Source organism: Tinamus guttatus, unplaced genomic scaffold, assembly GCF_059628265.1.
Source record: "Tinamus guttatus ecotype Peru unplaced genomic scaffold, ASM5962826v1 Tinamus_guttatus_pri_ptg000027l, whole genome shotgun sequence".
NCBI classification, from domain to species: Eukaryota; Metazoa; Chordata; class Aves; order Tinamiformes; family Tinamidae; genus Tinamus; species Tinamus guttatus.
In genome coordinates this window covers 4,583,558-4,598,965 of record NW_028288561.1, presented here as the reverse complement: position 1 = coordinate 4,598,965, position 15,408 = coordinate 4,583,558, and the positions used below count along the sequence as shown (strand labels likewise).

Here is a 15,408-nt window from a genome sequence, read left to right as displayed (position 1 = left end):
CAGTCAAAAGACTGCAACTGAAATCGCACAGAGTAAAACATACGGATACCCGCATCTGAAAGAGGCCGGCAACCCCTTCAAGCCTCCACCCACAAAGCTCCTGTTTCTCTAATTCGTGCTTGTGCACAACCTCCCATCCTCTCCACAAGGTCCAGGCCAGCCGCTGGCCCGGTGAGATGCGGAGAGCACCTCCAAACAGCCCCCCGACGCTCTGCTCCCATCCCCTCCTATCCCAGGGGCACAAAACAAGGGAACAAATAACGAACCCTCCGCTTTCCTCCGGCTCCCGTGAGCGGACGCGCTCCATTCCTGCATGCAGTGCGGCAGGGACCCAGCGTGCAGCCCACCCTGCCTGTAGTGCCCATCTTGCCACGCATGCTAAAACGACCTGAACCGCAGCAGTTAACTGAACTGCTCCACACTGCCAGATCAGGAGCAGTTTTTGGTTAACTTTTTGGTTTCTGCCTGGGAAAACATAGGAAGATTCTCTTCAGCATCTCCCAGCTACTCCCTTATTCTTCTTGATAGCCTGCATTTCAGCAAGAGAAAACGCGCGTGTGTGGCAGAAGGGGCAGCAAGGTACGGTTTGTGTTTATAGGATGCCAGGCCTCTCCTCACACACGCTGACAGCACCGGCCTCCATTTTGAGCCTCATGTGCAAAACTCGATTTTAGCAACAATATTTCAAAGTTCGCTTTCCCGACAGCCGCGCTCTCCTCTGCTTTCCCCCTTCCCCTCCTTCTCCCTCACAAATTCCTCGCAGTCCTGTTCTGCTCTCCATAAAACCTGTTTGCACGTTTTGCTGCCTTAGCACCAGGCCTTTTTTTCCTCTCCTTTTTGTTGGCAGATGTTTGCAAGCACCGAAAGAGCAGTTTTTATCTACAACTCTGCATGCGAGCACCATTTCCCTCCTAACCTGCCACATTCTAATGTTCATGCCGCGTGCCTTCCCCTCCCCTTCAGGCACACTGCACCACGCGAGAGAGACAGGCAGCAAAACCAATGGAGAGCGCGAGGAGCTCCGGCTGAGCCAGAAACGGGGTCCTCTCACGACCCAGAATTATTCAGCAAGAGTAGTATGTGCTACATCATGAGACCTCCATTCAGAACAACGGCATTTCAATTGCAATGCTAAATTATATCTTATAAATAAAAGCACTAGAAGCCGAAATCTTTACTTAGTTTAAAACCAAGGGGAGATTGTTGTTGCTTTTACTATAAACATATGCAGTTTGGCATTGACATACCCGGGTTCTCGGGATCCGATACAACATCAGTGAACCAAAATTAAGTATTATAAACAATTTTCAGAACAAGCCTATTTCTATATTTGGCCACTCGTTAAGGCCCTGCTCTCACAGACAATTCTGCACATGTTTAACTTCACCACCAAGGATAGTTCCATTAATTTCAGTGAGGCTCCTCAGAGCAGAACAGGGAAGCAGGTAGACGACTGAGAGAGGAGGGCCTAAAAACAGTACTGCAAATCCATCAGAAAATTATTTAGCTGTTCTTGTTATTTGAATGTGCTGCAGAGATATTAATACTTAGCATTTACAAAGCACTTTTTATTATTTTGTGTGCTTTATAAAGTAAGCAAACATTAAAAAGCTCATATATCCATTTTTTTACTATTAAATTTATGTTCTGGATTTTCTACAGTGCATGACAGCTACTGTTAGAAACCATAACACTAGAACTATCATATGAAAAGATGCACACAGAGATAGCCTTAGAGCCCTCACTAAAAACCACAATTTTTATTTATAAGCATCTGAACTACGCTGCAGTTACCAAAACTACAAAAAAAAATGGGGTGGGGGGGAAAGCCCAGTGAGAACCCTCATTATTCTGTTTCTGAGATTTCACCTCTTATTAAAATAAGCAATCTGACAGTATTTTGCTATATGTAATAGGCTTTAGCCTGAATTCTGGTAGCCTAATTTCCCCAGGACCTAAAATGCAAGTTTTTCTATCAGAAGATCTCTGCTGGAACAGTGGCAGAATTTTCACTGTTCCAAGTATTGTTATAACCCTAGTTATTTCTCTATTTATGTTAAGCTTCTTTCTTAAATTAGCACTTACAAGATTTGACCGGGAAGAGCATATTTTGAAACCCACACCCTTTAAAATGTTTTTTTTTTAAACAGTGGTGTTTCTCACCAGAACCGTCTCCGTTCGTGAGGCCTAACCTCTCCCCCACATTGAAACCCCCCCATAATGCTCACAAGGAGACCCTCAGGGCAACCAGGACAGCAAAGCGCTCACAAACACACCTTGTTTTAAAATCTATTAAAAAATAAAAAATAAATAGTCAGTCTGAGAAACGTTTTCTTGCTCGCACTTCACTAATGGTTTTTGTACCTTCCTCTAGCGCGTAAGGCGCGTTTCTAAACGCATCTGGCGGACGGGAGAGACGACACGTGCGGGGCTCCTGAATTACCCCTTAAAGCAGCACCTGGGCCGCGCTCCGGGCGTTCCCGCCCGTTCCTGGCGCCGCGCACGCGAACGTGACGGGGCCGTCCCCGCGGCGAGACCCGCTGCCCCGGCCTGTTCGGCCGCCGCTTCCCGGCCATGCCCGGCCCTCCCGCGCCCCCCGGCAGCGCCGAGCATCCCCCGCCTGGCCCCGCTGCCGCCGGGCCCGGAGGAGGCGGCGGAAGGGGCTGCCGCGCGGCCGCTTCCCGTGCCCGCTCCGCCGCGGCGCGGCCCTGGCCGCCCCCCGCGCCCAGCAGCGGCGCCGCCGCCGGCCGGGCCCTGCGGATCCGCTTCCCCGGGCCCCACCTCTGCCGCGGGCCTCCCCGCGCCCGCGCGGCGGCCCCGCCGCCTCCGCCCCGGTCCCCTCCGCGGCGAGAGCAGCCGCGGCCCCCAGCCCCGGCGCCGCGCGGCCCCCCTTACCCAGCAAGAGGAGCCGGTGCGTGGCCCTATAGACCTGCTTGTCCTTCTGCAGCTGCTTCTCGATTTTCTTGTTGGCCTCTCGCTGCGCCTTCTCCTCGTTGCGCTGATCCTCCGTCTTGCTGTTGCCTAAACAGCCCATCTTGGGCAGGGGGAGGCAGGGGACGCGGGGCGCGGGGACGGCGGGCGGCTGCCGGGGGGAGGGAGGCAGGGGGGCAGGGAGGCTCTCTCCCGGGCTCCCTTCTTCTTCCTCCTCCTCCTCCTCCTCCTCCCCCCTTACTCGCTGCTGTGGCTGCCGCTGCCCAGAGCCAGAGACATGGAGAGAGACGAGCCCGGAGCCAGCCAAGGGGGGGCCGATGGCGATGACTTTGCTGCCGCCGCCGCCGCTCCGCCGGCCGGGCCTCCTCCCCGGCAGCTGCAGCTGCTCCCCGCCCCCCCGCGCCGATCCCCTCCGTGCACCTTTCCCGGGGGGGCTCGGCTCGGCTCGGCTCGGCGCCGCCGGAGCCGCGCGCGGGGCTCTCCGCGCCCCCGGCCGCGCCGCCGGCTCCTCTAGGCGGAAGAGAGATCCCCCCCCCCGCGCGGCGCGCACGCGAAAAAATCCAGCTTCGGTGCCACCCCCGAAAGGAAAAATAATAATAATTATAATAATCCGCTTTGGATCCAAGGCGCGGGCTGCAGGCACGGAAACCTCCCCGGCTCCGAGGATCGGGAAATGTCTCTTCCTCGCCTCTCCCCCCGCGCCGGAGGCCCGGAGCAGCCGCGGGGCGAGCCAAGCCCGGCGGCAGCGAGTCCCTTCTCTCGGCCGCGGGGCTCTCCTCCCTCCGCTCGCTCTTCAGCCGCCGCTTCTTCCTCCCTAATGGTGTTTTTTATTTTTTTTCCCCAAGCCGAGCCCCCCCTCTATTTTTTTTTTCCTCCTCGCTGCTGCTTTTTTCACATTAGGTTTCCAGGCTGCTCAATCCTCTTGGCTCCTCCGGCAAACAGTGGGGGTGGGGGGGGAGAGAAAAAAAAAATAAAAATAGAAAAAAAGCCCGGTCGATTTCTCCCCCCGGGAGCAAAAACTGTCCCTCACTGGAGGGTTTTTCCCTGCCTTATTTTCCCTGCTCTCCCCTGCATTTCTGCTGTTTTTTTTTTTTTTTTCCTTCCCCCTCCGGAGCTCCGGAGGAGGCAGCGCGGCGGGTGGGGCAAGCGCGGCCCTCGCTGCACGCTGGGAGCGGAACCGCTCACATGACGGGCGCGTCAGCCCGCGCCGCCGCCGGCGCCCTCTTCGAACCGGGCCCGGGGGCCGGCCCGCGCCGCAGCCCGCACGGAGCGGGCCGAGCCGGGCCGAGCCGGGCCGGGCCGGGCCGGAGGGCCCCGCCGCCGCCGCGGGGGGCTCCTCTCGGGCTCTCGGGTTAGGACCGGGCCCGGCAAGCGCTTGGGTAGAGCGGCCTTTGGGAAGGGCTTTCCGTGATAAAAGCACTGCAGAAAATACAGACGTTACTGCACTAAATACGGGTGTTTGCAGGTGTTTGCTCCGTTGCTGAACTTCTAATCTCCACACAGTTACCTAAAGATACTCCTGCAGATCCCAATACGCGTGAATTAATTATCCCACTCTGGGTGATTCCAGGCAAATCCGTTTCCCGACGCAGTGGGCAGCTCCCTCCTGCCCTGCTCGACCCACGCAGGTGCTGGGCAGGCCCACGCAGCCCCTCCAGCCCCACGGGTGTAGGGCAGCAAGTAAAAACTTAGGGGATTTGAAGGATCAGGCTCCATTTTAATAGTCCGTTATATCATTCTTTCCTCACATCAGCAAAAATGACACACAAAACTATACTAACAAACTGCTAAACAAAAAGGAACTTGAAGATACTGGAATGAAAAATAGAGGTGTTACCAAATAATAACAATGTCCATTCTAACAGCAGTTCCAAACAGAAACCAGAAAATCAGCAAATGTGAATGGTCATCCTACAGAAAAGAACGAGGCTGGTAATGAAGAATGTTTTTCCATCCACAAAGTACTTAATTATTGAGGATTGCTTATATACCATTTTTGTATGAATGCTCACAAACTTTCTATATTTGCCATTACTATTTCCTGAGATTACTGAAAATGAGTCCCCTACTTTACATAAATTATTTATCCTCATTTGCAAAATTGCCATCCCCGTTATTCCAGTGAGCACAACTTCTTCAGTTGCCAGCTCCTTTATTTACAACCACCTCCAGCAAAATAATGATGTGGATACAGCAAGCAACTAGAAAGTCAGGTAGTGTCACTGGATATATCTATTTCTTTGCCCTTCCTTAAAGGGCAGTGACCTTCGAGGAGTCAGGAACACCACCACCAAACCTTGGTCTTCGAGGATTTACTGGGACATTCAGTACATTTTAGATGCCACAACTTTGGGGTACGCAGAGTGTGAAGTTCCTATTGAGGTCCCCTGGAGTTGCCTTAGGCCAAGAAAGTCTTTAAGGGTCTTAGAGGGTCTTGGCTTCCCAATGTGCAGATTCACCCGAAGCAAAGATTATGTCCATTCCCTTGCATCTTCTATTTGTTTGCATTGTTTACCTGTAATATGTATTACTGAAATATATTTTAACGGGGGTATTTACAAGGTATAAATCAATACAGCAGAATTCAGACAGAAAATTATAAAGCCTCGTTGCTTTTTTTTTATGGTAAGCGGTATGAAGAGAATGCAGAAATGCCAGTACCTGCCACCTGCTTCGGCAGGGGAGAGCTGTCCCCAGCCTCCAGGCTCCGCTTCGGTGTCACCCGGCTCCCAGGTGCGGGGGGAAGGGGAATATTTGGGTTTCAAACTGATCACCGCTGGATTCACAAACAAGACAAAAATTGTTGCTGGTGATATACAAAAGGCTAAAGTCCCCCTGAACTGTGAGCAGAATTGACTTAGCAAAAAGGGGCTGTCAAACATATGCCCAAGTATATGCTGAAAACTGCATTATTGTCATGTAAATGCCATTGTCCATCAGCCTGCTGATGGCTGTACCAAGCAGGAGTGTCTCTGCGCCCCCGCCACAGCCGCTGCCCAAGGCCCAGCATAGCTGCAGGTCTGCTAAACCAGGCACCCGGATCCTTGAACAGAGCCTGCAAGACGGGAGCTGAGAAAAACGCGCAGCTGCTTTCCTTGTGGAACCAAGACTCAGCTCATTGTGTGAAAAGCATTATTAAACTGCTGAAGTGTTAAAAGCTGCAGAGCACAAAGAAACCCCTTCTTGAACCTTTCAGCACACACTTTTTTTTTTTTTTTTTTTTTTTTGGGGTCTTTCTGAAATATGATATGACCCAAGAAAAAGGGTGTTCCAACCATACTGCACAAACCTACCAAACTGGCATTTTGCTGTTGCTGGTTTTTGTTTTGTTTTCTGAAGCAGTACTGATTACGAGAGCATCCTTCCAAGAGAAAGTGTGTGAGCTTCCATCTTGTAAACATCTCGGCTTCGCTAGACAAGTCCCATCGGAAGGATAGGCACATGCAAAATCTGACACCTAAATTGTTTGTTAGCATTTTGATTTGAACAATTTGAAAGGGAGACGCTGTCCCCTTTTTGTAGTAAAGCTCACTTTTGAGGAACCTACATTCTCAAGAGCAATAAATGCGAAGATGAAATAACTATATGTGTGGCCATAGTGCCTATAATGTTACAAAAGGTAACTATTTGCAGGCTCAAGATCTTCTTTTGAATATGTTAAAGAATCCTGTTGCATATTAACCAGAGATATCTTCCAATATTGCAAGATAATATGAATGTAGAAATGGCTGAAGGAGACATAAAAAGGGCTTATTGTCTCAACGAGACATAAGATGTCTTATTAGCTCAGTCTTGCACCATTTAAATTAATGGGATTAGACTGTGAGCATTTGACACTTGCAGATGGAACCCACATTCACTTATGCTCCCTTCTATGTCTAAATATAACAGCAAACAATCTCAAATTCTATTGCCATTTTTTTTTTGCGAATCTAAAATATGTGCAAAGATGCTGACACACCATCACACATCTAGTTTATGGATTTTATTACAGGAAGTTTACTCTGGTAATAAGAAACAACACTGTTGTTTTACTTCACAAATCGGAAAATATCTCACATGAAGAGACAGCAGTATAATTTGAGATTAATAACATTTTAACTGAATATTTATAAGGAATACGTGTATTGTAAAGTTGCACATATCCATACCCTTTCATTCTATTTGATAACTTTACTTGGCGTTTTTTTTTAAGTTCAATTGGTCCAATATTTTAATGAAAAAGGTCAAATCTTTTAGCTTTCTTCTCTGGAAGAAGGAATTCCATTGCAATTGATTCCTCCATCCTCCCTCCACAGGTTGGCCTCAGAAACAATTATCTGGTAGTCTGAGATGGAGGGAAGTTTGTAACAATAACCCGATCCTGCCTCCTTACTCCGTTCAGCTGAGTAGCCCCACTAAAGTGCATAGTTTATTTGGATTTTACTCTTCCTAGCTAGGACAACTGTATTAGCTTAATTTGTGAATGGCTAGAAAAATTCAGATATAAAATAGAACTAGGGTATCAATGCCAGTAAAAGGGAGACAGAACTTGTTGAAAAGTTCACAGACATAGACTGGAAAATGTAGGTGTAACATTTGTTACGTTCTTAACTGACTAGGTTTTGATACTGTTGAAAAAATACTTTTCAGGCTCATCCTTTTGGATACACTTTTCATTTTTTTCTTCTTTTCTCCCTGTCTAAATGGGTAAAACCCTGTGCTTACAATCCCAGGGTGCACCAGTTAAACTCTGAACTGATCAGAGTTAGGCTCTGTGTTCATTAGTTACTCTCTGTTTTTATGGGTGATTGTGAGATCCAGGTCCTTCTTTCCACACAGAAACCATCCAAACCCTCCAGGTTTACAAACGCCCCCATTTACTACTGTCACATTTGTTGGGAAGTCGATGGTACCAAGTACTCTCCCAGTCCCAGCCTACAGAAAAAAGGAACAGTTCGTATGAGTTTCCCATGGGACACTTGTATTGCCAGCAGGACTGTCCACAGTTACACGACCCCACCGACTCTTGGCAGTGGAGGTGAGACAAAACCAATGTGCTCATTTGGAAGGGCAGACACAGCCTACATCAGGCTTGAGCATCCCTTAGCAACCCGACCCAAACGGCACGGCCGCTTCCGAGGGGGCTCTGAGCCCGCGCTGCCCGCAACGGCCCTGCTGCAGCTGGGGACGGGCAGCAAAGACAACACGCAGCTCACGAACTAGAGCAATAGGGGTGATCCTAAGCAGGCAATTTCCTTTGTTTGTCTTTGTAAGATGGAAATAGCTTATTTTCAACAAGTCCTTTTTAATGAAGTGACCTGCTACGGTTTTCAAGAGACTTAAAGTACCAGGAAAAAATGATGAACAAGGTTATATTAGAAAGGTGCAGAAGAAGTTCCACCTGTGCGTAGCACCTTTGAAGATTCTAATTTTATTCGGAAATAAGAATAATTGTACTTTTTCTAAAAAGGTCTACATTACTTAATGTATTGTTTTGTTGCCCTTACAATTCATAATGCTACAGTTAAGCAGTTCTAATAGACTTCTTTTAAAATCAAGGACTATTCCTGAGATGGATTGACTCTTTCAGTTAAAGGGCATTTTTTAATATTGTACACTGTATATTTTTATGCATCAATATTTCTCTACTTTGAAGTCCCTTAAAATTTTTAGCATTAGAAATCAAGAGCTGGGAGACTTCATTCTGTGCCATAGCAGTGACTAGTAGCCGAGTATCAGACCTATTAATATCAATGTATTTAATCCCCAGTAAACTTAGTCTTTCAGTTAGTCTGAAATATAAAACAAATCCTCTACACATGAAGATTAGTTAAGGGTCTGATTTAGACATAGATCCTTTTTTTTTTTTTTTTTTTTTTTTTTTGCATTTGCATTTGCTTTAAGCATTTAAACATTAAAACAACTCCTGGGGCCTCTTGCAATGAATCAGGTCTGCTGCTTACGCTTTCCTTAGATGGAGGCATCCTCCGCAAGCTATCGTTGTCGTGCAAAATCCTTTGGACTCTTAAACTTGGTGATAAAAAAGGGAGACAGTTTCAAAGTCTCCAAATTACCCTTTGACCTGCTGAACAAGAAACCCTTAAGTAATCTCAAACCCGTTTAAAGGAGAAACAAACAAATTAAAGCCAAACAATAATCTTAAGAGGAAAAACAAAGCAAACGGATTGGAAATAGAGCAAGAATCCAGTGTGGCTTTTTTTCTTCAGTTGTCTCCTTTGCAGTTGCCAGAACAAAACTCGCTTTAAAAAGTATTAAAAGGCAAAGAAGGTTCAAAATTAAACCATTATCAATCAAATGCAGGGAGGGCAATCCAGGCTCATGGAGCAGAATGGCAAGTTTGTCTGTCTCAGAGACAAGAAAAGAGCTAGCCTATCTGAGCAGAGGAGGCTGAGCATTGTCAGGGAGAAATTAATGCACCGCTAATACATTCAATAAAGAACAAACAGAAAACACTTAAGTACAGATACTCCAAGACAAACAGAATGAAAAGGAGATACTTCCCTCTCTGGCAAAGCAGAAGAATTTTTCCATACAGAAATTCTAAACTTGAGAGGGATTTTTGTTTTGTTTTTAAACAAAAACAAGCCCAAAGTCTACTAATAGAATTAACCAAGATCTTCCTTGAAACCAAAGGAAAAAAGTCTGGCCTCTCTCCTCTTTCTTTTAAGCTTTTCCTCAAAATCATTAAAAGAGATTTTGAGGAATTCACAGGATTACAGAGATAAAATACTGAACAGTAGCTATTCACCTACTAGCTTTTCTTATGTTCTTACATTTTTTTCATTATATTTTTCTTACTCTTCACACATTCTACAGTGTACTTTATTAAAAGAAAAAAACCCTTAGGTAACAGAAGCTCCAGCACATCGTAGCCCCCAGTTTAGATTAGCCCCCAAAATCAGAGCAACTCTTTTCTCAGACATCGCTCCAATATTTGTCAATACTCGCTCCACACCTACCCCCCACTGCAAGCTTTTTTAGTAGAATTAGTCTGTTTTAATTGTTCTGCTCGTGGCACAAACCCACAGAGGCACAAGTCGGGGGGAGCTTTCTCAAGCTCGGGCCGTGCTTAGCTCCTGCGAAGAGAAGCCGAATTCCCAAGTCCGGCTTCTCCCGCCAGGGAGGTGGTCGGGGAAGGGGGAGACTCCCGCCCTCCCGGCCGCGAGCGGCGGGTGCCAAGCGCAGCGCGGCCCGGGCGGCGATTCCTGGCGGTCCGGGCGGCGATTCCCGGCGTTAGCCAGGCCCGCGCGGGGTCCTGCTCCGCGCGGCTCCTGCGCCTCGCTGCCTCTCGCCTCCGGGAGCGTAACAGCAAGGGGAATAAGAGGACTTTTAAAACAGTTTGTGTTATCGCATAGGTTTGGATGTGCTGGAAACATTCCTCTCCTCCTTTTACATTTCTCCAAACAGAACTATATTCAGGCTTTCGCACTCAAAATAACGGCATTTTAGTGTCAGCAACCACAATACTCCCAGTAGCAGGAGCCATTATTAAAGATGATCTGCAAGGGAAGCAGAAATGTGATTTTGCTCTTCTTTCTTTGCATTGCTGAAAGCCTGAGTGTGTTCTCTTTCAGAAAGGATATTTTCTCCTATCTTCCTCTTTACACAGAAAAATGCAAAGCCCAAAACCTAAAATTACATACAGACACAATTATAGAATAGGGGTCTTTTGTACCCTATTTTTCCTGGATGACTCTGGTTGTCTGGCAAACTAACAGCATCATTACGTCTTAAGCGCCTTGATGTTAGAGTGCCCCATGTACCCTAGGGCAGTTGCAGAATTTAGACACTTTTCTAGTGTTCCAAATAAGCCTTTTGGGTGTCTTTTTTGTCTTAAATTTTAGAGATGTGCATAAATCAGTTCATTGTCTCAAAGCCTTTAGGTGCGGAATGAAAGATTCCCCTTGTTGCTCTGTCTCAGACGCAGCCCGTGCCAGGGCCTGTTCCCAGCTCCTGCCCGGCAGCCTCAGAACCTGGGGCCCAACACAAGGATTTTGCCTCTGTCACGTTAAAAACAGCCCAAGTGAAGGATTATGCCCCCTTACGGACCAAGCATGGGGGGGATGCCTTCAGCACCCCTTCCCCTCTGTTGAAATGTGGTGTCCACCTTCAATCTGTTCATACCCTCACAGAAGTCAACAGAAATGCCAACGGAAAAGAGGTGAGCGCTGGCATTAAATAGTGGACTAGGATTCAGGGGACCTGATCTAACACGGATCATTCGATCCAGCACAGCCACTGAGCTGTGCATGACCTTGGACAAGTCATTTCCCCTTTTTTTGTGCCTCTTTCTTTCCAACTGTTTTATCTGCCTTTCTCATATAGGTTGTAACTTGTTTACTTCCTACACGTCTGCACTGTATTGAGAACTCATGAGAACTGATCTCATCTGTGGCCTTTTAAGCCTTTCTGTTACACATTTCATAATAAAATAATTATTTTAAAGGGAAATGATTTTAAAAGACTGTCTTCTTTTTATTAACACCTATTTAACTCAGACATTCTCAAGAACATTAAATGAAAAAATGAGTTCTGTTAAAAATTGAACACTGTTTTTCTTAAGCGAGAATGCTGAGAAAGCTGCTAGTATTCTTTCGAGTCTTTCTCCCCCAGGCCCTCCAGCAAGATCAGGGAAAACCCAAATCAGCATGCTTGCTATATTCAAAGTACCAGACAAAGATATTATTATTATTAATATTTCAAAGTATAAAGTAATAAAACCCTCCTGCATGTGTTTCAACCTTTCTCTTTACATTATGAAGTACTAAATAGGGCAGAAACCCAATGGTGTGTTCTTTTGTAGGTCACCTCCAGGTTTGCTTTATGCTCTTTGGTATTACAATAACGAATTTGTTTTTCCATTGCTCCGTGCATGCTCGCTTGTCTCACTAGGAGTGACCTACTCACTTGTGAGGCAATCGGCCTTTTACAGCTTAGTCTATGTAAACAGAGCAAGTTTTTGCAGCGGAGCCCCGGTCCTCAGCGTCGAGGAGCACATTCCAGCCCCGTGGATTTGAGGGAGCCGGGAGGGTGCTGGAGGGTTTCCTGAGCCGTGTGAACGAGCCCTGCAGTGGACATCACCCCTGCGCGTGCTGCCTAGGAGCGCGGTTGGGCTAGGAGAGGCTTTGGGGGAAACCCACCCTGCTCTCACAAAGCCCGGGCAGTCAGGATGGCGGCAGGAACACAGCGAGGGCAAGGAATCCCACGGCATTTACCCTGCTGTCACCACCGCGACCGCCTCCGAGCTGCCGTGTCCAGGCAAAGCCACCCTGCGGCTCCCCGGCCAACCCAGGAACAAGAGTGTGGAGTGCGGAGCCGCTGCCGGCCCTTGTCCCGGCGCCGGGGTGGACCGGGGGGCTGGCGCGCAGGCCGCGCTCCTCGCCGGCCCTCTGCACCGCCACAACAAGGCCGAGTCCCCCTCGCTCAGGGCAGAGTGAAGGCAGGGCCCTCCTGCGAGGCTGAGTCTCCCCCTAGACATAAAATATACACCCATATCCATTCTGAACATTGCTTTCTATGAATTAGTGTTACTAAGGACTTTACTGACTCCGTACACAGGAGCTAAGGAAGATTTTGTCCAAGGAACTACTTCCAGAGGAAGTGCCAGGCAGCCACATTATTTGTTTTGTTTAAAATGATTTCAGTCTCGATAATGTCCCTTTATGTCAAAACGACACATGTGCAGAACATGCACAGTGCTGTGTGTTATGAGGCATAGAGGAAGGTGTGGATTTAATTTCTTTATTGTGAATACCATGGTGCTGGGAAGGAGAATCCTGGCCGACAGGGTGAAATAAAGCCAAACTTTCAGAGGATATTTTGGGGCCCAAAGTTCCTGTACTGCCTTTTAGAATGCAGAGTTAAATTCTGTATTTCTAATCCTCTGGTCTGTCTGGACCATCTCATGAACGGACATGTGTATTATTACAGAGCTGAGCAAGCACCTCATAACGTTTGCCATTAATATTCATTTGAAAGAAAAATGGAGTTAAAGCTTCCTGTTTTTCCTTTCCTTGAGTGAGGAAACTGGTGAGTGAGTTTATAAACTCATGGTTCTGACAGGCAAAAGGGGCAATTGTGACCTACTGAGAATATATCTCCATCAAAATTATATGATCGTTTTATTTTGTGGAAATCTCCCTGGCTATAAGCTTTATGTTATATCCTCCATGCAGGATTAAAGCATCTGTTTTGCTGGAGGGACTTAGCACCCAATCGAAGGACCATGGCCACAAAGCAGAAACTGAAGAGCCGTAACTTCCTCACTCTTACCATATCCCAACCTCCGGCACAAAAATAAGAACTAATTCTTCTCCACCCTAAAAGCTGCCTTAGAGAGAGAAAAACAAAACAAAACAAAAAGCACAGAAAGAAAAGTCTCCAGACCATGAAAGAGCCTGGTGCCAGCACACAAAGGACAAATGAAGACAGAAAGCAGGAAGAACTGATGAACACAGGGCTACCTACTAATGCAGGACACAGAAACGAAAGATCAGCCTGTGCAGAGAGAGACACATAAGAATATTATTTTTCAGAGCTCTCTATATGCTTAGTACTAGTTAAGGGTAGTGACAAAGGCTAAGAAATTCCTAGTCTAAGCCTGCTTGCCTGGGATTAATAAAGGAATTCCCATTCCCATAGAAAGCTGAAACTGAGGCATTATTTTACTATGAAATGAAGAACACGAAGTGCTGAAGCGAAGCTTTCAAAGAAAATGGACTACAGGATCTCACTGCCCCCAAGGGTGTATGCAATACAGGAGGTCTTGTTATAGAAACACACACGAAAACCCCACGACCAGAAGTGGCTCGTCCTGCAGGTAAGAGGCAGCGGAAGGACACGCAGGCGCTGGCTGGATCCAGATACAGCAAACTGTTTTGCACGTGCACAAACTGTGTGCATGCACAGAGGAAGACAGGTAAAATGTGAGAGCAATAACCTACCATGACCTGAGACCTCCTGCCCTAGTAACAATATGTAATTGTTATGGTCTATTAATACCTCAGCAGGAAATTTTTATTGCAGCAAGATCTCATGTCTGGATAGAGATACACTGTGAATGAATTATTAGTGACTTGTTTTGAAGACCTGCACTGAAGAGCACTCCATGGTGCAAGCCATGTACCTGGACACATCAGCAGTTAAGGTACAATTTTCTGGAGACAGTTCCTTATGTACCTTACACCCTAGGGTATACTGTCTGTGAGAAACTCTGGTTTTCCACTAGCATCCCTAGAGAACTATGAAAAAAAGCAATATATGCTGAGCAAAAGAACCAATTAATCATAAAGACCTTTGTCTTAAAATAAAAAACAACAGCAATATCAAATAAAAAACAAATAAAATATTTTTACATAAGTAGCAAATAGATGGAAAACAGCAAATAGGTTTAAATTCATCTCCTGCCCTGATGTTACGATTACATTAGTCTGTATCTGCTCTCTCCAGAAAGTCCTGTGTCTTTGTGAGGGAGCATCCCTTCCCTAATAACTCAAATAATTTTTGTTTTGCTCCTGTCCCAAACTACTAGCCAGTTTCCCTACAAAGTGGTCACTGGCTTAGATTCTCTTGCTCAGCTATGGTTAATGATTCCCACCTTTCTCACCTGCCCTCTTGGAGGTTCTCCACTCCTTGGCAAGGATGTAGGGCATGTAGGGCATGTTGAACACAGGCACACATGTAATTCAGCACAGAGGTTACAGCAGAGGACGAAGGATTCAGGAAAGGTTAAGGTGTTCTCGAAAATTGTCTTCTCAAAACCACAATTGGACTCATGTATGCCCCCAAACAATCACACATTAGCAATTATAATGATCTTTAATTAAAAAAAAAAAGAAATACGTTGCTGTTCTTATAGATAAGGATCTGTAGAAATACTTGTATAGATGCCATGAAAGTCTATTTTTCAAACTACGTTTCAGTGAGGGAATATTTAACTACCTTACCTACATTATTCGAATGCTCCTCTAAAGTGAACTTCTTTGAAGTTTCTTATTAAACAAGCTTTAAAAATTAAGCAGTTTGAATTATTTTTTCTATGAACCATATAATCTTCTTAAGCAATGAAAAGTTAACTTTAGCTCAAGTCATTCAGCTTGAAAAAAATACAAAAAAAAGCAGCAGTTTCATGTGTCTTGCCCTACTTTTTCTCTAAATGTAACATCTAACCATTGATCGTTGTAATTTTTCATGGTAAAGCTTTCTGAATGTTTATAGCCAACAGAGTCTGGCTTTTATACTGGAAAGTTTGTTATATATATGTCATTCTCGGTTATACCTTCAGTTATAACAGAGTTATAACTTCAGTTATAACAAAGTTATTAATGCAGCTGATTCTTAGGAAACCTTATATTTCAGCAACTAGTCCAAATCCTGGTACTGCATAACGGAAATATGTATAACACACAGCATAAGAAAATTATACATTGGAGATGCCACATATTTTAAACCAGAGATAAGCAGCAGGCTAAATTC

General features: G+C 46.1%; 1 protein-coding gene across 2 annotated transcripts in view; it reads right to left on the bottom strand.

The window, feature by feature from the left end:
- The window catches only part of GNAS (GNAS complex locus), a 145,588-nt gene that overhangs the window by 86,402 nt on the left and 43,778 nt on the right, over positions 1-15,408 (bottom strand). The window contains exon 1 of one of the 2 annotated variants that reach the window (XM_088528922.1): positions 2,896-3,314. The exons of the other annotated variant lie outside the window; for it this stretch is intronic. Coding sequence (XP_088385048.1) covers positions 2,896-3,034 — 139 coding nt within the window. The 5' untranslated portion in view covers positions 3,035-3,314. Of the gene's footprint in view, positions 1-2,895; positions 3,315-15,408 lie in introns of those variants that run through there. 2 annotated transcript variants of the gene reach the window in all.